The following is a 23,262-nucleotide window of genomic DNA, read 5'->3' as shown; positions in this document are numbered from 1 at the left end:
TCCTGGAACTTCTAACTAACATTTCTGATCGGAAATGCAGGAAAATGGTGAGGTGTACATTGCTGGACTGCATGAATGATTAGAAAAGGAGAAATATTGCATGTGTGGGGGGAAAGAACACAGTATTATGTCAGTGTGTTTCTTTCTTTTACCCTCTACAAAAGCTGAACAAGTCACTTACTGTATAGAGAAAATGCGTCGGAAGGATGCACCGAGAGATAGACACAAAATGCTGGAGCAACTCAGCGGGTCAGGCAGCATCTCTGGAGAAAAGGAATAGGTGACGTTTTGGGTCGAGACCCTTCTTCAGACTGAGAGTGAGGGGAGAGGGAAACTAGAGGTATGCGAAGGTACAGAACAAATCAGAGCCAGCACTGATAGCCAAAAAGCCCACAATGGTCCAAAGTTGGATGTGGAGGAGGTGATAATGAGAGGATACGAAGATTAATACTAGCAGGATGACTAGGGTGGGGGAGGGACAGAGAGGGAAGGAATGCAAGGGTTACTTGAAATTAGAGAAATCATTATTCATTCCGCTGAGTTGTAAGTTTCCCAAATGAAATATGAGGTGCTATTCCTCCAATTTGCTTGTGGCCTCACTCTGACAGTGGAGGAGGCCCAGGACAGAAAGGTCAGTGTGAGAATTTGAAGGGGAGTTAAAATGTTTGGCAACTGGGCAAACTAGCCAAGGCAGACCGAGCCGAGCGTAAGTGTTAAGCGAAATGATCGCCCAGTCTGTGCTTGGTCAGCAGATCATGCAACATCCGTGGAGGGATCTTGCACTTTCCCAAATGCATTCTGTCAATTCTCCCTGGGTGAAATTACAATTTCCTCTTGTCTGCCACTGACCTTCCTGAGCTCTAAAGCCTTCCTCCGCTCTGTCACAACACATGGCCACTTGTTGTATCATCTGCAGTCTTACCTCAACATTTAGATCAAAATTGTTAATATATATATATTGGGAGCAAATGCCAAGCCCTATGAGATCAACTGGTAACAGTCTTTCAATCGGCACACCACCTGCGAAGTATCGGTATAAAAGCAAAGAACTGCAGATGCTGGTTTATACCAAAGATAGACACGCAGTGCTAGAGTAACTCAGCGGGTCAGGCAGCATCTCTGAGGAAAAGGATGGTGGATGTTTTGGGCTGGGACCCTTCTTCAGACTTCAGAAAGGTTGTCCTTTGTTTCCTGTTTATATGGATCATGTACAGGCATATAAGATTAGTTTATCTTGGCATCATGTTCGGCGTAGACATTTAGGGCCGAAGGTCCTATTCCTGTGTTGTACTGTTCTATATTCTATGTTCGTATCACCAAGGTAATTTTGGATCCAATTTACTCCTCTCCCTTGGGTTTACGTGTTATATAATTGTATTCATGGGTGGCACAGTGGCGCAGAGGTAGAGTTGCTGCCTTACAACACCAGAGACCTGGGTTTGATCCTGATTACGTGTGCTGTTTGTATGGAGTTTGTACCTTCTTCCCGTGACCCCGTGGGTTTTCCCCGGGTGCTCCGGTTTCTTCCCACACTCCAATGACGTACAGTTTTGTAAGTTAATTGGCTTTGGTAAAAATTGTAAATGGTCTGAAATGCGTATGATGGTGCTACTATATGGGGATCGCTGGTCAGCGTGGACGGTGGGCTGAAGGGCCTGTTTCCACACGATCTCTAAACTAAACTAAACTAAACTAAATGGGGTTGAGAGGGAAAGACAGATCAGCCACGAATGAGTGACGGCGTAGACGCAATAGGCTGATTGGCCTACTTCTGTATGTAACTTAAGTTACATACAGTGGTTCTTAATAAGTGTCTCTGCTTCCTCCAAGTCAGAACGTTTCAAGGAAGGTGTCTACCTAGAATCTGTACCTTGAAGAGAAACACAGAGTACATTGACTTTAATCTGGTCTGGTAATTTGGAAGATGACTGTTGCAACAGTCAGTTGTGAGTTATGTAGCAAGTATTATCAGTGCGATGCTCACTTCCTGTACCAGTTAGCTTCTGAAGCTCCTCAGACAACTGTGCTGCTCAGTGCCAAATAGATGCTGAGGTCAAGAAGCTGAGCTGTGTAGTTTGAGCTGTCAGTGACAATGAATGGAGATTACACACCATTATCTACCATTAGGGACCTGAGACTGCTATGTTCTTGTCAAGTAGATCGAGAAAATCTATTATTCTCTTCACTGACTTCTTTTTTATGTCTGCCCATTAGTGCCTGGTACAATCCCCAAAGAATCAGTGCAAGGAAGCACCTTTGAGGAGAAGATATATCTACTATGGAAAGAGCCGATTGAAACGTTTGGTATCATCACGCTCTATGAGGTAAAAATATATATTATTCTTTGCTTGCCCAATTGTGTAGTTTAAAATTATTTACTGCACAAAAAAATGGTTTGACAGCCAGCTTCACTGGTGTTACTATCAAATGCATGCTGGCACTGAAGACCTGACTTTATATTTGAACAGCCTCTAAGGGCCATTTGACATCTGGGACCATAATTCAACATAACTCAATGCCTTCAGTTGAAACAGTGTGGAAATTGAAAGAATAAACATCCTCTTTGTAAATGTGAGTTTAGTTTATCGTCACATGTACCGAGGTACAGTGAAAAGCTTTTGTTGCATGCTCACCGGTCAGCGGAAAAATAATACATGATTACAATCGAGCTATTCACATCGTACAGATACACGATAATGGGCATAATGTTTAGTGCAAGATAAAGTCCAGGGAATGCCGATCAAAGATAGCCCGAGGGTCTCCAAAGAGGTAGATACTAGCTCAGGACTGCTCTCGAGCTGTTGGTAGGATGGTTCCATTGCCTGATAACAACTGGGAAGAAACTATCCCGACATCTGGAGGTGTGCATTTTCGCACGTCTATATGGGAATTTGAGGTATAGGCTATTTTGCCTAATGGGAGAGGGGAGAAGAGGGAGTGGCCGGGCTGCGATTGTGCTTGATTATGCCTTGATTACATCGAGGCAGCGTGAGGTGTAATTAGAGTTAATAGAAGGGAGGTTGGTTTGTGTATTGGACTGGGCTGTGTCTGCAATTATCTGCAATTTCTTGCAGTCTTGAATGGAGCTGTTCCCAAAGTGAGATAAAATGCTTTCTACACTGCGTCTGTAGAATTTGGTGAAAGTTGTTGGAGACAAGTTGAACTTCCTAAGCCTGCTAAGTCCCCCTAGTCCTTACCTTCCACCCCATCAGCCATCGCATACAACACATAATCCTCCGAAATTTCCACCACCTCCAAAGGGATCCCACCACTAGCCACATTTTCCCATCTCCACCTCTTTCCGCCTTCCGTAGAGACCATTCCCTCCGCAACTCCCTGGTTAACTCATCCCCACTCAAACCACCCCCTCCCCAGGTACCTTCCCCTGCTACCGCAGAAGATGCAACACCTGTCCCTATACCCCCTCCCTCGACTCTGTCCAGGGACCCCGACAGTCCTTTCTGGTTAGGCAGAGGTTCACTTGCACCTCCTCCAACCTCATGTACTGTATCCATTGTTCAAGATGTGGACTCTTATTCATCAGTGAGACCAAACGCAGACTGTGCGATCGTTTCGCGGAAAACCTTCGCTCAGCCCGCGTGAACCTTCCTGATCTCCCGGTGACTGGACATTTTAATTCTCCTTCCCATTCCTACACAGACCTTTCTGTCCTCAATCTCCTCCATTGTCAGAGTGAGGCTAAACGCAAATTGGAGGAACAGCATCTCATATTTCGCTTGGGCAGCTTACAACCCAGTGGTATGAATATTGATTTCTCTCACTTCAGGTAGCCCCGGCATTCCCTCTCTCTCTATCCCTCCCCCACCCAAGTCACACTAACTTCTCATTTTCACCCTACAAACAGTTTACAATGGCCTGTTTCCTTTATCATCGTTACCTTTTTGCATGTCTTTCATTCATTGTTCTTTATCTCTCCACATCACTGTCTATATCTCATGTTTCCCTTATCCCTAACCAGTCTGAAGAAGGGTCTCGACCCGAAACGTTACCCATTCCTTCTCTCCAGAGATGCTGCCTGTCCCGTTAAGTTACTCCAGCACTTTGTGTCTATCTTTGGTTTAAACCAGCATCTGCAGTTCCTTCCTACACAAGGACGTAGAGGTGCTTGTTGATGTGGTGTTCTGGAGACATGGTGGTTCTCTCAGATTGAGTTTTGCACAGATATCCACAACATTGGCATTCTTTCCCTTTTACAATTGCCACTTTTCAGATTTATAATACAAGTCGCACTGGTAAACTGGATTTAATTCTACCTGCAGAGCTACCAGTGATGAGAGGCTGTAACTGCAACACGTCAGAAATATCCACCTCACATCATTATGACTGAAGGTTAAGAATAGCAGTCTGAAGAAAGGTTTGGATCCGAAACATCACCTATTCTTTTTCTCCAGAGATGCTGTCTGACACGCAGAGTTACTCCAGCATTTTGTGTCTAACATAAGAATAGCATCTGTAGCTTTAAATTGTGGGATTGAATGATATGTTTAGTTTATGTTTAGAGGTACAACATAGAAACAAGCTCTTTAGCCAACCCTTTAGTGCGGCACAGTGGCGCAGCGGTAGAGTTGCTGCCTTACAATGACAGAGACCCAGGTTTGATCTTGACAACAGGTGATAGCAGCAGACATGGGGGCTGAAGGGCATGTTTCCATGCTGTATCTGTAAACTAAACTAAAACTCGGTCACCCATCTCCTGGTTCTATTTTATCCCACTTTCGCATCCTACACACTGGGCTCAATTTACAGAGGCCAATTAACCTGCAAACCTGCATGTCTTTGTGATATGAGATTCCAGGAGAAAACCCACGCGCTCACATGGGGAATGTACAACCTCCATACAGACAGCAGCCGTGGTCAGGATCGAACCTGGGTGCCGGCGCTGTGAGGCAGCAGCTCAGAATGAAAGGACGTACCGTGACAAAGGAGATGAGGCGCAATTTCTTTAGCCAGATGGTGGTGAATCCGTGGAATTAATTGCCACTGACAGCTGTGGAGGCCAAGTCTTTGGGTATTTTTAAAATGGAGATTAATAGGTTCTTACCTACCTACCTGACCGACCTCCTCCACAGGCACACCCACCTGCACCCTCCGCTCTGCTGCTGCCAATCTCCTATCCCCCCCACATCCGGACCAAACTCAGATCCTGGGGGGACAGGGCTTTCTCCATCGCTGCTCCCACCCTATGGAACTCACTACCCCAAACCGTCAGAGACTCCTCCTCACTCACCACATTCAAAACATCACTGAAGTCTCACCTGTTCAGTACTGCCTTCAACCACTGAAGGTCACCTCACCTTCTGTCTCCTTTCTCTGTTCGTTTACTTATTTATCTATTTATTCACTTCCCTATGTTCTCTAAATCCCTGTAAAGCGTCTTTGAGTATATGAAAAGCGCTATATAAATGTAATGCATTAGTCAAGTCAAGTCAAATTTATTTGTCACATACACATACTCGATGTGCAGTGAAATGAAAGTGGCATTGCCTGCGGGTTGTGCACAAAAAGAATTACAGTTACAGCATATAAATAAAGTTAATAAGTTACTAAACATAGCACAAAAAGTGTCGCAAAAATTTAGTCTCTGGGGTTATAAAAGTTGACAGTCCTGATGGCCTGTGGGAAGAAGCTCCGTCTCATCCTCTCCGTTTTCACAGCGTGACAGCGGAGGCGTTTGCCTGACCGTAGCAGCTGGAACAGTCCGTTACTGGGGTGGCAGGGGTCCCTCATGATCTTGCTTGCTCTGGATCTGCACCTCCTGATGTATAGGTCCTGCAGGGGGACGAGTGTAGTTCCCATGGTGCGTTCTGCCGAACGCACTACTCTCTGCAGGGCCATCCTGTCCTGGGCAGAGCTGTTCCCAAACCAGACTGTAATGTTGCCGGACAGGATGCCCTCTACAGCCCCAGAGTAGAAGCAATGAAGGATCCTCAGCGACACTCTGAATTTCCTCAGTTGTCTAAGGTGGTAAAGGCGCTGCTTAGCCTTACCCACCAGTGCGGCAATGTGCGTTGCCCACGTCAGATCCTCTGCGATGCGGACTCCCAAGTATTTGAAACTGCTCACCCTATCCACAATAGACCCATTTATCTCCAGTGGCGTGTACGTCCTTGGATGTTTAGCCCTTCTGAAGTCCACAATCAGCTCCTTTGTTTTAGTGACATTCAAGAGGAGGCTATTGTCCTGACACCAGAGTGCCAGATCAGCCACCTCCTCCCGGTAGGCCTTCTCATCGTTGTTGGAGATCCGGCCCACCACCACAGTGTCATCAGCAAACTTGATGATGGAGTTTGAGCTGAACCTGGCCCCACAGTCATGTGTGTACAGGGAGTACAGTAGGGGGCTAAGGACGCAGCCCTGGGGGGATCCTATGTTCAGGGTGAGGGAGCTAGATGTGTGTTCCCCCATCCTGACCACTTGGGGCCTGGCAGTGAGAAAGTCCAGGACCCAGGCACACAGAGGGGTGCTAAGCCCCAGTTCCAGCAGCTTCTCAACCAGTCTGCTGGGGACTATTGTGTTGAATGCTGAACTAAAGTCATTGAACAGCATCCTCACATAGCCCCCCTGGCTGTCCAGATGAGAGAGAGCAGTGTGTAGAACCTGGGAGACCGCATCATCCGTGGACCTGTTTGGACGGTATGCGAACTGTAGTGGGTCCATGTTGCGAGGAAGGAGGGCGCAGGTGTGCTTCTTGACTAGCCTCTCAAAGCATTTCATGACAACCGAGGTGAGGGCCACCGGTCGGTAGTCTTTTAAACACGCTGGAGAGGCATTCTTTGGCACCGGTACAATGATGGATCTTTTGAAGCATGCATTATTATTAATTAGTATTTGTGTGAAAGTTTACGGGGGGAAGGCAGGAGAATAGAGTTGAGATGGAAAGATAAATCAGCCACGATTGAATGGGAGAGAGGACTCGAAGGGCCAAATGGCCTAATTCTGCTCCTATGACTTATGAATGTATGAGCTCTACTGCTGTGCCACCGTGCTGTCCAATCTCAGTGTGTTGCAACTGTTTTCCTGGTCTTCTGAACTTGGCTTACCCACAGACTACATTTTATCACAGAGACTGACTAGCAAGTCGACAATTGAGGGCCATGCAGAACTAGCATATAAAAGGTTTTGAGGCCTGGGACAGACCGGCCGTGAATGACAGAGCAGGTTTGAGAGGTGAATTTGCCTACTCCTGCTCCTATTTTCTCATGTTCTCAGGTTCTTATAATCTAAGAATTGCCCGTTAAGTCATTTCATGTCACATTGGTTCCAAAATGATCCTATCTAATTCAATTATTATTTGAAGTCTAGGGTCCTTTTAAAATTATTGTAATAACACAATTGTGACAAAAAATGGCATTGAATTTGAACAAACCGCTTGAAAGTCTACGGAACATGATTGAGATTCAAGTGAGGTCACCAGAACACAAAGAGTTAGTTTGTGGAAAATGAATTAACAGATGAAAATTAATTAATGGTCACATCTCTGCTGACGATGCTTCAACTTCCTTCATCTGGCACATTCAGTAACTCATTGATACCTTTTCCTTTGATGTGAACAAAACGTTTCAACAATGATTTTGAGTTTAGTTTTAGTTTATTGTCACATCTACCGAGGAACAGTGAAAAGCTTTTGTTGCGTGCTAACCAGCCAGCGGAAAGACAATACATGATTACAATCGAGCCATCCACAGTGTACAGATACACGATAAAGGGAATAATGTGAATAACGTTTTGTGCAAGATAATGCCAGTAAAGTCCAATCAAGGATAGCCCGAGGGTCTCCAATGAGGTAGATAATAGCTCAGCACTGCTCTCTAGTTGTTGGTACGATGGTTCAGTTACCTGATAACATCTGGGTAACATCATAACAATTGTCAATAGAGTTAATTTAAAACCATTGCTGGTAAGCCTAAAGATATTTTATATTATAGTTGATTTCATCCTCGCTTTGGTTAGACAGGATGTATATAGCCAAGAGCCAACATTTAGGCTCTGTGTCTTTTGCTCTACCTATTGTACTTGAGTTTGGCTTGATTATTTTTTGAATACTATTATCGCACTTGATTGGATAGCACGCAAAACAAACCTTTCACTGTACCTCAGTACGTGTAATAACAATAAACCTATATCATTGCACAATAAATGTATCCATTCACCTGCCACTTGTATGATTCAATGAACCTGCAATGTTGTCTGCTGTGGGGATCATGTAGCAAGAGCCATGGGTACTAGGCATGACATTAAATCAATGAAGGAACAGCTTAAGTTAGCATTATTTCCTATTCTCTTACAAAGACTCTGCAGTCAAATCCATGTTTCCAGTGGGGAATGCTTGCATGTTACAACTAGAGTACAGATCCATCACAGCCATCTCTTATTCTTGATTGTAATCCAGATGAAGGGACCTGACCTGAAATGACCTGTCCATTTTGTTCCACAGTAGCTGGTGGACCCACTGAGTCCCTCCAGCACACGCTTTGTTGCTCCAGATTCCAGCATCTGCAGTCCTTCGTGAATCCGTCTTAGTTTAGTTTAGAGATGCAGCGCGGGAACAGGTCTTTCCACCCACCAAGCCCGCGCCGACTAGTGATGCCTGTACACTAGCCCTATCCTACACACGGAACAATTTATAATTCTTACCAAAGCCAATTAACCTACAAACCTGTACGTCTTTGGAGTATGGGAGGAAACCGGAGCGCCCAGAGACAACCCACGCAGTCATGGGGAGAACGTATAAATCCATGCAGACAGCATGGTCGGGATCTCTGGCACTGTAAGGCAGCATTCTACCTCTGCGCCACAGTGCTGTCCTTCATTGTCTTGGTCAATCCCATGTAGAATAATAGCGTCTCTCTTTCCAGTGTCTCTAACCTTCACATGGAGTACTGAACTATTAACGAGCATAATGCCTACTCAAAATATTTATTTGATCCCTCTTTAAAACTTAGAAAAGCATCTGAAGCACATGACATAAAATAGATTGGCTTTACTGGATTATCTGTAGACCTTTTGCTCATCACATCATGACAAGATTGCTGTATTAATGAGCACAGGGTGAGAACGACTGCCTTACTCATCATTTTATCTTTATTTTCAGTTGTATCTCTATCAATAAAACAGTTTGGTCTGCTTTTCTTTCAGGACTAAAGCGGATAAGAATCCTGACTAAAATCTATACTTTCTATTGATTTTTGTATGTATGTTATAAAATGGTGAGCAGAGGTGAGGTGGATAATTAAGATATTCAAGATCTTTAAGAGTATTGAAATCAGAACACTTGTAGGGGCCAGAGTCTGAAACTGGGCCTTTGGTTCACTGGGTGCATGCCGACCACCAAAAAACCATTTATACTAATCTTAGACCAAACCCATTTTATTTTCCCCATATGCACATCATCTCCCACCCGATTCTACCAGCCATCGACACGCTATTTACATTTAGCTTAAAGTACAAGAAGGAAGTCTGAAGAGGGACACTGTTTAATAATCCTCCATAAGGAATGACCTGTTACCTTAGCAACCTCCCTGTGAGCGTATCATGTTCCTTGGCTCACTCTAGATTTTTTTTTAGATTTTTCGATTTAGAGATACAGCGCGGAAACAGGCCTTTCGGCCCACCGGGTCCGCGCTGCCCAGCGATCCCCGCACATTAACACTATCCTACACACACTAGGGACAATTTTTTACATTTGCCCAGCCAATGAACCTACATACCTGTACGTCTTTGGCGTGTGGGAGGAAACCGAAGATCTCGGAGAAAACCCACGCAGGTCACGGGGAGAACGTACAAACTCCGTACAGACATAGAACATCACGCCCATCAGCACATACTATAGACTCTGTAAGCTTATGGATGGAGCCAAGTAGACTTCTACTCTGACCTTGAAAGAACCTTGGCCTCTGATCCAAGAGGGAGAAGGAGCATGTGGTTCAACGTGGCATTATGATTCACTGGTAAATGAACAATATGAGGTCAATGGGAATCAAAACTAAAACACCTCAGTGACTGGGGTCAACGGAAGAAGGTTGTGGTCAACCAGATATTCTCAGATTAGCAAGTTTGCTGATGATACAAAAGTGAGTGGTTTTGCAGACAGTGAAGATGGTTGTGAAAAATTGCAGCAGGGTGTGAATCGATTGACCAGGTGGGCGGAGGAATGGTTAATGGAATTTAATATAGAGCAGTGTGAGGTGTTGCATTTTGGGACATCGAACAAGGGCAAGACCTTCCCAGTAAATGGTAGGCCTCTGGGTAGTGTTGTAGAGCAGATGACCTTGCACCAGTTTCTTCCCTCCACCTCCACCTCCACCTCCATTCCTTCCCCCGCTACAGATTGTGCAGCTTCTCTACCCCCCCGGGTTTCACAAATTGAGACTCTTTATCCTTTTGGGCTTACACCTGTCTTTTCATCTCTGACCTTTCCACGGCAATCTCAATCAATAAAGTCCTGTGTTTACCTATTACTGGACACGCTCTTTCCTGCTCCTCCTCTTTTCCAGCTTTCTTTCCCGCCGCCCCACCCCCCCTCCACTTGTAAGCAGCCTGAAGAAAGGTCCCAACCCAAAACGTCACCTATCTATGTTCTTCAAAAATGCTGCCTGACCTGCTGAGTTGCTTCAGCATTTTGTGTTTTTCTTTGGTATAAAAAAAATCATCTGCAGTTCCATGTTATTACATCCTGTGATGATTGACTGGCCCCTAACACCTCAAGACCTTTCCACATTTCCACATTAAAGCTGGCTGCTTCAATGGCACTCCACCATCATCCTATTAATGGTGGCACAGCGGGTAAAGTTGCTGCCTAACGGCACCAGAGACCCGGGTTCGATCCAGTCTACGGTTGCTCTCCGTATGGAGTTTGTACGTTCTCCCTGTGACTGTGTGGGTTTTCCCTGGGTGCTCCGGTTTCCTCCTACAAAAGACACACAGGTTTGTAGGTTAATTGGATGGTAAAAATGTGTTACTTGTCCCTAGTGTGTAGGATAGTGTCAGTGTATGAGGATCCATGATCGGCATAGACTCGATGGGCCGAAGGGCCCGTTTCCATGTTGTATCTCTCTAAAACTATACATTTATTCCCTCGAGTATTGGTGGTTCGTGTGCATCATCTACAAAATGCATGGCAGTTGCTTACTCACATTTCTATGACACCGTCTTTCACCAAGAAGGGCAAGAGCTGCAAGTCCATGGGAACTTCACTGTGTGAAGGTTCCCTTCCAAATCGACCACCATCCTGATCTGGAAATATATCACCATTCCCTCATCGTTGCTGGGTCAAAATTTTGGGACTCCCTCTCAACAGTATCAGAGGGATTGCAGTGGTTCAAAAGCATAGGTTTAAAGTGAGAGGGGAAAGATTTAATAGCGACCCGAGGGGCAACTTTTTCCACACGGAGGGTGGTGGGTATGTGCAACGAGTTGCCAGAGGAGGTAATCGAGGCAGGCTCTGTAACAACATTTAAAAGACACTTGCACAGGTACATGCAGAGGATAGGTTTAGAGTGGAATGGGCCAAACGCATCAATTGAAGCGACCCAGTCCAAGACAAAAAGACAGTTTTGCAGTTAAATAGTTCCTCTTATAAACACTCCCAACAGCCTTCCAGCAGCAAACTCCTCTTCAAATGCAGCACGGCGGCACTGTAGTAGAACTGCTGCCTTGCAGCGCAAGAGACCTGGGTTCGACTTTGACTACGGGTGCTGTCTGCACGGAGTTTGTACGTTCTCCCTTGTGGCCATGTGAGTTTTCCCCAGGTGCTCTGGTTTCCTACCACACTCTAAAGACGTACAAAGTCTGTAGGTCAATTGGCTTCTGTGAAATTGTTCCAAGTGTGTAGGATAGTATTACTGCACGGAGTGATTGCTAGTCAGAGCGGGGGGGGGGGCTGCTGAAGGGCCTATGTCCGTGCTGTATCTCTAAAGTCTAAATCTCATCACTATTGTAATGTTGTAAATGCACAATTCGTTTCTGAGTGAGCTGTCTGAGATCACAGAACACTAATGATCAAATTGTTAGTCTAGAGATGGATATTAACAATAGTAAAGGGGTTATCCCTCTCTCGGGCTTCACATTTCACCCCATCTCTTTCCTTATCTGATGCCCTTTTGTCTAATTTTCTTCTCTAGCCTTCCCCCCCCCCCCCCCCCTCACTTATATCCTCCTATAATTTGAACACCGGAAGACCCTGCATGGGGGAACCACCATGAAGAGGGGGGAGGGGGGGAACCTGTCGCGGGATACTTTGCAACTTTCTCGATGCCCTTTATGGGGCGGCTATTTGCATACCTTGGGTGTAAGCAAGCAAAGAATGTTCACTGTGACTTGTCACATGTGGCAATAAAGTATTCACTTCAATTCAGTTCAATTCAATTCAGACTTTGTCCTACCTCCATCTCCTTTCCCGCTTTCACCCCCATACTACGTTCAGTCTGAAAAAGTGTCCCAGCCCAAAACGTCGCCCATCCAATCCCCCCACAGATGCTGCCCGTTGAGTTACTCCAGCGCTTTGTGTTTTGCTCAAGACTCCAGCAGCTGCAGTTCTTTACATCTCTGCATGAGCTCTTTGTCCTAAAACAAGTTGATTAAGTCGGTGAAAGGAAGGAACCTCCGACAGATGAACCACCTGGGAGGGTCGGCCTGGATTTTTGCACTCAAATCTCTGGACTGAGACTTGACCCACTCATCTGACAGAGGAGCAGAGGGTCACCCATTGAGCTATGGCTGTCACATGAGCTTGTTTGTAGGAAGGAACTGCAGATGTTGGACATAAATACATTGCTGTTTAGTGGGAGCTCGTCAAGTACCAATAAGCCTCTGCATTTTCATTTTTAGACCAAATAATCTAATTAGACAGAGACCGCAATTCAAGAAATTCAGGTTGAATGGTCTTATTTATTTTCGGTGATGGAAAATATGCAGCTAGGGGAGAAATTCTGTACATGGATAAAACTGTTATATACAAATCCCACGGCCAGAATATTTACAAACCAAAGGTTGTCATCGAAATTTAGCCTATCTAGAGGTTGTAGACAAGGATGCCCGTTATCCCCATTATTATTTGCGCTTGCTATTGAGCCACTGGCAGAAAGAGTTAGGGGGCATCCGGAAATACATGGATATAACACAAAGGATACAGTGAATAAAATTTCTCTATACGCAGATGACGTATTAATTTACATCACAAAACCAGAAATTAGTATTCCAAACCTATTAAAGTTAATAACCCAATTTGGTTCATTTTCAGGATACAGAATAAATTGGAATAAAAGCGAAATTATGCCAATAAGGGAACATAATAAACAGATAATACAACAATTTCCATTTAAAATAGTAAATGAAAAATTTAAATATCTAGGTATCTATGTAACTAAGATATATACATCATTATTTAAAGCAAATTTCCCCCCATTATTGAACAAACTACATAAGAATATTCAATATTGGAAAACACTCCCTATCTCAATGGTTGGCAAAATTAATGCCATAAAAATGATTTTTTTACCGCAAATATTATACCTTTTTCAGACAATTCCGATATATCTGACAAAAAACTTTTTTTAAAAATTGGACTCTATTGTTAATGATTTTATCTGGGATTATAAGAATCATAGGATAAACAAAAGACACTTGTGTAAATCAAAAATAAATGGAGGCCTGGCTTTACCCAATTTTTTGTTTTATTTCTGGGCAGTTAATATTAAAAATATGAATTTCTGGTTGGAAGAAATAGATCATCAACCAGACTGGTTAAAAATGGAAAAGGAAGATTGTTTACCTTTTGATATTGGTTCGATATTATTTGCTACGTCTAAATTAAACAAAAAAATTTATAGGGAAAACCCTATAATATTTAGTGCTACACGAATTTGGAAACAATTAAAAAAGACATTAAAATTAGATAATTTATCACTTTTTCTTCCAATTGTGAATAATCCTTTGTTTAAGCCTTCATGGGTAGACAGGGGTTTTACACAATGGAAGGATTATGGAATTAAAAATATGGGACAACTTTATAAGGAAGGCACCTTTCTGACATTTCAGGAGTTGCAACAGACTTATGGTCTTCGTGGAAATGATTATTTCAGATATCTTCAACTTAGAGATTATGTAAAATCGAACTCCCAAAATTTTCGAATTAGAAATTCAGAAATTCTTGATGAATGTTGGAACAAACATCCTAATACAGAAAAATTAATATCTTATATATATAATATCTTATTAGACAGTGACATTCCCTCCACGGACTTATACAGACAAAAATGGGAAAAAGAATTAAACCAAGTAATTACGAAAGATACTTGGGAAGAAAGTTTGCAACATATACATCAGTGTTCACTAAACGCCAGACATTCTCTAATACAATTTAAAGTAATACATAGGTTACACTATTCAAAAACAAAACTACATAAAATTTTCCAACTTATCTCACCTAAATGTGATAAATGTCAACATTTAGAAGCTACATTATTTCATATGTTCGCAAACTGTATAAAAATTAAAAAATTCTGGGTAAATATTTTTAGCATAATATCTAAAGTAACCAGCACACAATTGGACCCAGATCCAAAATTAATTATACTCGGAATATTAGAATTAAATCAAACATTTAGAACAATACAAAGAAACTTTATGGATTATAGTTTAATAACGGGAAAAAAATTAATTCTAAAATTTTGGAAAGGCCCTACGGTCCCCACAATCAAAATGTGGATTATAGAAATGACGGAGACCTTAAACGTGGAAAGAATCAGATTTTCCCTGTTGGACAAACAGGAATTATTCATTGGAATATGGTCTCCTTTTATTGATTACTTAAAGGGTCAGAATGGTTCAGCACAGGAACCTGACTAGCACTCGGACTAAAGAATGGATGAAATGCTATACTTTGAAATGTACGTATATATCTCGAATGAAGTTTTTGTTATTTTAATAAATTTTTCCATTCTTCTTTAACTAACTTTTTCCTTATCTTTATAATTTGTTTTTGTTTTTGTTTTTATTTTGCTTCTCTCTTTTCTTTCTTTACTTCATCTATTTCTTTAGTTCTATCTAGTTTAAAAAAAAAAAGGGGGCAAAAGGTATTGGAGACAATATAATAATAATTGACAATATTATCAATTTAAAAATGTATGACTGTAAAGATGTACCTATCTCCAATAAAAATTTATCTCAAAAAATAGTTCCTCTTATAAACACTCCCAACAGCCTTCCAGCAGCAAACTCCTCTCCAAATGCAGCACGGCGGCACTGTAGTAGAACTGCTGCCTTGCAGCGCAAGAGACCTGGGTTCGACTTTGACTACGGGTGCTGTCTGCACGGAGTTTGTACGTTCTCCCTTGTGGCCATGTGAGTTTTCCCCAGGTGCTCTGGTTTCCTACCACACTCTAAAGACGTACAAAGTCTGTAGGTCAATTGGCTTCTGTGAAATTGTTCCAAGTGTGTAGGATAGTATTACTGCACGGAGTGATTGCTAGTCAGAGCGGGGGGGGGGGGGGGGGGGGCTGCTGCTGAAGGGCCTATGTCCGTGCTGTATCTCTAAAGTCTAAATCTCATCACTATTGTAATGTTGTAAATGCACAATTCGTTTCTGAGTGAGCTGTCTGAGATCACAGAACACTAATGATCAAATAGTTAGTCTAGAGATGGATATTAACAATAGTAAAGGGGTTATCCCTCTCTCGGGCTTCACATTTCACCCCATCTCTTTCCTTATCTGATGCCCTTTTGTCTAATTTTCTTCTCTAGCCTTCCCCCCCCCCCCCCCCCCCCCTCACTTATATCCTCCTATGACTTGAACAACGGAAGACCCTGCATGGGGGAACCACCATGAAGAGGGGGGAGGGGGGGAACCTGTCGCGGGATACTTTGCAACTTTCTCGATGCCCTTTATGGGGCGGCTATTTGCATACCTTGGGTGTAAGCAAGCAAAGAATGTTCACTGCGACTTGTCACATGTGGCAATAAAGTATTCACTTCAATTCAGTTCAATTCAATTCAGACTTTGTCCTACCTCCATCTCCTTTCCCACTTTCACCCCCATACTACGTTCAGTCTGAAAAAGTGTCCCAGCCCAAAACGTCGCCCATCCAATCCCCCCACAGATGCTGCCCGTTGAGTTACTCCAGCGCTTTGTGTTTTGCTCAAGACTCCAGCAGCTGCAGTTCTTTACATCTCTGCATGAGCTCTTTGTCCTAAAACAAGTTGATTAAGTCGGTGAAAGGAAGGAACCTCCGACAGATGAACCACCTGGGAGGGTCGGCCTGGATTTTTGCACTCAAATCTCTGGACTGAGACTTGACCCACTCATCTGACAGAGGAGCAGAGGGTCACCCATTGAGCTATGGCTGTCACATGAGCTTGTTTGTAGGAAGGAACTGCAGATGTTGGACATAAATACATTGCTGTTTAGTGGGAGCTCGTCAAGTACCAATAAGCCTCTGCATTTTCATTTTTAGACCAAATAATCTAATTAGACAGAGACCGCAATTCAAGAAATGTATTGCATTTGCTATAAAATGCTTTGTGATGCTATGAAAGAGGATAGATAAATGTAGGCCTCTCAGCAGAATTGCATTCATTTTTAGGAAGGGATGTATTTGTACGTTACTATCAGAATCAAAAGTAAACAGCTATTGTCACTATCATTTAGACTGACTAGGGATGTTTCAATTGCTGGCCTTTTGCTACAGGCGCATGTGGCTTTACCATGCCTGGACCTTTCCCTGTATTGCTCCTGCAATATAAATGAGCAGATTCACTAAAACTGGATTATGTTGACAGATTAATCCATCAGAGAGCAGTCAGAAACAATGAAGTCTCTCTGGATGTCCTCTCATCATCCTGCCCTTACGGTACATCAGTGAAAGTAGACAACAGATGTACCGATCTGTTCAGTTCAGTAACTTCTCCGAAACAATCATGTCAGCAGTCTTCACTGTCTAAGCACATTATTCTTCAAATAATTGATATAACTTATGTGGCACAGTATAATGGCATGGTGGCACATTGGTAGAGCTGCTGCCTTACAGCACCAGAGACCCTCGTTAGGTCCTGACTACAGGTGCTGTCTGTACGGAGATCGTACGTTCACCCCGTTTTCTCCGGGTTTGTAGCTAAAATTGTAAATTGTCCCTAGTGTGCGTAGGGTAGTGTTAGGTGGGCCGAAGGACCTATTTCCGCGCTAAGCTAAACTAAACGAAAAAGGTGCTCAGAAATGTTAGAACAGAATTGATGTCCTGATTGCCCAATTCCATGTAGTAAATGCCAAGTTATTCCAGCACACTAAGACTCAACAGAGTTTAATTAGAGCTACGAATGTAAATTTATATATTTATTTATAGAGCCATAGAGTCATACAGCATGGAAACAGGCCCTCCAGCCTAACTTGCCCACACTGACCAACATATCCCATCTACACTAGTCCCACCTACCTTGACCAATATCCCTCTAAACCTGTCTCATCCATGTACCTGTCTAATTGTTTCTTAAACGTTGCAATAGTATCTGTCTCAATCACCTCCTCTGGCAGCTCACCCACCAGTCTTTGTGTGAAAAAGTTACCCCTTGGGTTCCTAATAAATCTTTCCCCCCTCACCTTAAACTTATGTCCTCTAGTTCTCGATTCCCCTACTCTAGGCAAGAGACTCTGTGTGTCTACTCGATTTATTCCTCTCATGATTTTGTACACCTCTTTTAGATCGCTCCCCCCCCCCCCCCCCCCCCCATCCTCCTGCACTCGAAGGAACAGAGCCCCAGCCTGATCAACCTCTCTGAATAACTCAGGCCCTTGAGTCCTGGCAACATCCTCGTAAATCATCTCCGCACCCTTTGCAGCTTGACAACATTTATATAAACAGAATATTTCTCCTCCCTTCGTTGCCACATATATTATATTGGTCCTGCTCTATATTTATGTAAACTACATTTATTGGTTTGGATATGTTTAATATGTGTAATATTTATTGCTACCCACCTTTAGTTGCATGGAAAGAGGAGGGAGATTGATTAAATTATTGGATCAGTTATCCAAGGCCTTGTTTCTGATAAAGCAGCGGGTTTATCATAAGTGACAGGAGCAGAATTAGGCCATTCGTCCCATCAAGTCTAATCCGCCATTCAGTCATGGCTGATCTATCTCTCCCTCCTAACCCCATTCCACTGCCTTCTCCCCATACTCCCTGAAAATCCATCAAAGAGGTGGGGAATTTAAATTCAAGTATCTAAATAAAACTGGAATTTTTTTGCATCAGTGGAATAATGTTTAATGCAAGATTTAAGTCCAATAAAGTCAGAGTCTTCAATGAGGTAGATAGAAAGTAGCTCAGGACCGAGCTCGAGTTGCCAATGTTGTAACTGTACCGAGACAACTGGGAACAGTTCTCACTTGTTTGTCCATAGAGTTGCATAGAGTAATTAATTCAATGTCAATAGATGTTCGTCATTTCTGAGTATTTTGATAGTGAGGCAAAAAGATATTATTCCATCAGGGAGGGAGTCTAGGTCATTGAAGACTTCAGTCTAAGCTGATATCAGGAAGCACTGTACACTAAACCTAACAGGCTAATGATTCTTGGGCAACATCCCAAAGTAGAGATTGACAGATTTATTTCAGTAAAGGCATTATGTGAAATGAAATCAAATTAGATAGAGTTAAGATTCTGATCACCAATGATCTAATTAAATAACAGAAGAGACTTGACGACATGAATCTTACTGTGCTCCTCTTAATGTAAATTAAATGGTGACAAAAGTAGCAATTTATTATAGATTTGTAGGGTACATATTGGTCTTTCAGTGACAGCGCTATTAAATAAAGTGAAGACTCTGGAAAGAACGGCAACATAAAAGTGATATGTGCAGCTCTGCTAAGACCTTCCCAAGATAAATAATTCCAACTATTTTATAGATTTAATCTTCCTGACAGCAGTATCAGACTACTTCTCATGGTCGAGAGCGGAAAGATCTAAATAATGAGGAAAATTGCAAAGACCCGAATGTGTAAATAGGGATTAGGAATAGGCCACTCAGCCCCTCAAGCTTGCTCCACTGTGTAAAATAATGGGAATACATCAACACATCATCCTGCAGACGATATTTGTGTAAATCATTCAGGTCTTTGTGACAAGGAAGAGATATCTTGTGAGTTGGGAGTCACCACGAATTGATGGACGATTTGTGTCAATCTGCCATCAATCTCATGAAATCAAGAGCTCACCTCCAAATCTACACAAAATGCATATTAATGACCAATGAAATTTGCTGGTAAAGAAGGATTTTTCACTGATCAGCCGAGAAACCATTTTAGGCAAGAAATTTGTCATCCCGTCAACATCCGATAACTTCGGCAAAGACACATCTAAAACCATGGAGTCACACAATGCATAATCACGGACGAGTCGCACCTTGGCCACTCCCTCTCCCATCGGGCAAATGGTATAGAAGCGTGAAAACGCACACCTCCAGATTCAGGGACAGTTTATTCCCAGCTGTTATCAGGCAACTGAACCATCCTACCACAACTAGAGAGCAGTTGTGAACTATTATCTATCTCATTGGAGACCCTCAGACAATCTTTGATCGGATTTTAGTGGCTTTATTTTGCATTGAACGTAATTCACATTATTCCTTTTATCATGTATCTGTACACTGTGAATGGCTCGATTGTAATCATGTATTGTCTTTCTCCTGACTGGTTAGCACGCAACAAAAGCAAGGATATAAACTAAACTAACTAACTAACTAATTACTGTTATTGGAAGTCAGTTGTTCTCAGACAAATATTATTATATTAATATTTTCCTCATTATTCCCTCTGCCTCTTTTTATTCTTTTTATTAATTCAGCTTTTCTTTCCCTTCTGAGTATGAAGAAGAGATCCAACCCGAAACGTCACCCAGTCCTTCTCTCCAGAGATACTGGTTGACCGCTGAGTTACTCCAGCACTTTGTGTCTATTCTACTTCCCCTTAGTTTATCTCCTTTGCTCTATCTGATTAGTTACCAATTTGCTCTACTTCACAGTCTATCTGAAAAACGGTCCTGACCCAAAACACCACCTATCCATGTTCTTCAGAGACACTGCCTGACTCGCTGAGTTACTCCAGCACTAAAGTAAATTGAAGGTCTGGTCAATTATTACCCCTGCAGGATGTCCTGTTGCCCTTTTTATGCCACTTTCAACTTGCACTTCCAGCAATTTACAGGTCTAAACATTTCACGGCCAAGAGGTGAGAGGACAAATCTAACTAATGGGGATTACTGCTGGATGACCAGATCCGTGAGATCCTGGTTCATTGTTTCCAAAGTGCGGCCTGATTATTAGAATAAGATGTATTTAAACTTTAAATAAGAACATTGTGTATAATTATACTTAATTATGCATGGGGCATTCAACAACTGTTTCTCGGGTCACATGTAGAGAGGAAGACAGGAACACAACATTCAGAATATATAAATGTACCATGTATAGAGAAATAGCAATAGTTTGTGACTAACTCAGTACAGTCTACCCTCATTATTACAGGGCTCTTTATAATGGATTTTGGTTATAGTGGAATGAGTGTCCACACAATAATCAGACACCGCTCTCACTTTAAGAACACAGGCTACGAGTTACACCACGGGAGATCATTGACATTGACAAGCAATTGTTTCCATGAACACTTTGCAATGATACTCTATTGAGCAATGCTACAAACAGACTTTAGCATTATTAACTCGCAGTACTAAAAATAATTTTTTAGTTGTTAAAAAGAACTTTGTATTTGAAAACAATTCGTTGTTTCATGGAGTGATCGCCAGGTGGTCGGAGCGGATCCCTTACTTGTTTTTTCACGGACAATCGGCAATAACAGACACCATTCCCCCCCTCCTCCCATGGTCCGTTGTAACAAGAGTTATCTGTACTGCTTTAGTGGTGCTTTATTGTCACATGTGTGAAGTGCAAACCCACAGTGAAGTTCTTTTCTAACCAACAGTCTAGTGGAGTACTGCCATGCAATCCCCAATTAGCAATTGCACAGAAATAGTCTACTGAACCCGCATGCAAGAGGCGACGTGTTTAGGCGCCATTTTCCATATTCAGACCCTGCTCCAGTTGCTATGAGTGGTGCCCGATTCAGGCAAGCACCAGGAGGCTATGGGTCTCCAGCCAATGCCTTCCTTGGTCGACCAGCAACCGGCTTCTTCTCCTCCCCCGTCCACCTTTGTCCCGCAGGGGGGACCCTCCCGCAGCCGACCTGGAGGGCGCCTTGTGTCACACTTTGGTTCCCACCCCTCCCCTCCCCTCCTGTGGCCTCGCTCCTCTCCCATTGCACCTGTCATCGTCACCGGCCCCATCGTCCCGCTTTCTGGTTTTCGGGGGACAAGCAGTGGTGGCTCGGCGGGCTCCCCCTTCCAGGCTGCGGGCCACCGACCTACCGTTGCAAGGTCGAATTCAGGAGCACTGGAATAAGCAGTCCCACGTTGATATCTGGTCTGACAGACCATGTACCTTGCACCACAATCAGACTCTTTCAATGCATCCCTCACCACTACACCCAGTGTTCATCGTTCCATCTCCTACAGCAACAGTCCTTGTGGACTCTCCGAATGGGATGGGCAGCTGCAATGTGAATTGTGGCTTTATGCCACAGACGCGCACTTACAGGAAAGTTCCCTAGAGCTGACCACACTTATTTTATACAGTGCCCGCATAGCTGAGAATGACCGACAGAATGTTTCAACCCACAACTCTGACACTGATTCCAGATCTGAAGGACGCAATGATAAGCTATCGTGACCCATTCCTTCTCTCCTGAGATGCTGCCTGACCTGCTGAGTTACTCCCACATTTTGTGAAATAAATACCTTCGATTTGTACCAGCATCTGCAGTTATTTTCTTACACTTTAAGCTATCGTGTTGGGGTCAGTTGTATAAGTTCATAAGTCATAAGGAGCAGAAATTGGCCATTCAGCCCATCATGTCTACTCTGCCATTCAATTACGGCTGATCGATCTTTCCCTTTCAACCTCATTCCACTGCTTTCTCCCCATAACTCCTGACACCCTTACTAATCAAGAACTTGTCAATCTCTGCTTTAAAAATACCCAATGACTTGGCCTACACAGTCATCTGTGGCAATGACATCCACAGTTTCACCCTCTGACTAAAGAAATTCCTCCTCATCTCCTTTCAAAAGATACGTCCTTTTATTTTGAGGTTGTGGCCTCTGGTTCTAGGCTCTCCCTCTCTTCATTTGTTGCAAAATCGAGAGCAAGTTTTTTAATCTTCTTTGGAATCTTCCACTGCTTTACAATGGGCAATAAGGCTGATTGTTTCAAACTCAAGTAGGATTATAGTTTATATTCGTAGATTTAAAACACAACTGACATGTGTCAACATAAGTCTGAAGTCTTTCAATGTCAATTTATTGACTGCTGGCTAAACTCATCTCCCAGGATTTTCTTGCCTGGACCTTTTCCCTCAAAGAGAAAGCATGCCTCGTAACACTTGTATGTCCCAGAGAAATAATCAGAATCCTGGAGCTAATGTGAACAAGGTCAATGGCAGAAGTAAATAGGCTTGATTACTCTTTCAGATTTAAATTGACAATCTGAAGACCAGAAGCGCCAGGTTCAAGAATAGCTTCATCCCAACAAATCACAGGGCACCACAGTGCCGCAGCGGTAGAGTTGCTGCCTTACAGCGCTTGCAGCGCCGGAGACCCGGGTTCGATCCCGACTACGGGTGCTCTCTGTGCGGAGTTTGTATGTTCTCCCCATGACCTGCGTGGGTTTTCTCCGAGATCTTCAGTTTCCTCCCACATTCCAAAGACGTGCGGGTTTGTAGGTTAATTGGCTTGGTATAAGTGTAAATTGTCCCCAGTGTGTATTAATGTGCGGGGATCATTGGTTGGTTCAGACCCAGTGGGCCGAAGGGCCTGTTTCTGCGCTGTATCTCTAAATTAAACTAAACTAAACCAGATTCTTCAACACTACACAACACTAACCAAACTACGAACTATGACTGTCTTTGGTTGCACTAAAGACTCCAGGCTTTTTTGCACGAACATTGGGGTTAGTAATTTACTATTTTTGATTTTTTATATGTTGTCTATGAGTATTGTGTTTACCGGCCATTTATGCTGCACCGAGTAAGAATTTCATTGTTACAAAATCATGAGGGGCATGGATAAAGTGAATGCTTACAATCTTTTTCCAAGGGTAGAGGAACCTAAAACCAAAGGGCATAGCCTTAAAATGAGTCGG

General features: G+C 43.1%; 1 protein-coding gene across 6 annotated transcripts in view; it reads left to right on the top strand.

The window, feature by feature from the left end:
• LOC144592686 (receptor-type tyrosine-protein phosphatase mu) overlaps positions 1–23,262 on the top strand; it is a 606,124-nt gene that overhangs the window by 322,071 nt on the left and 260,791 nt on the right. For all 6 annotated transcript variants that reach the window (XM_078397499.1, XM_078397500.1, XM_078397496.1 and 3 more), the window contains exon 9: positions 2,215–2,324. In XM_078397499.1, the coding sequence (XP_078253625.1) occupies positions 2,215–2,324 (110 nt within the window). The remainder of the gene's footprint in view (positions 1–2,214; positions 2,325–23,262) is intronic.

The sequence above is a fragment of the Rhinoraja longicauda genome, chromosome 4 (assembly GCF_053455715.1).
Source record: "Rhinoraja longicauda isolate Sanriku21f chromosome 4, sRhiLon1.1, whole genome shotgun sequence".
NCBI lineage: Eukaryota > Metazoa > Chordata > Chondrichthyes > Rajiformes > Arhynchobatidae > Rhinoraja > Rhinoraja longicauda.
The sequence above is the reverse complement of the archived record's forward strand: the minus strand, read 5'-3'. Positions and strand labels throughout refer to the sequence as shown.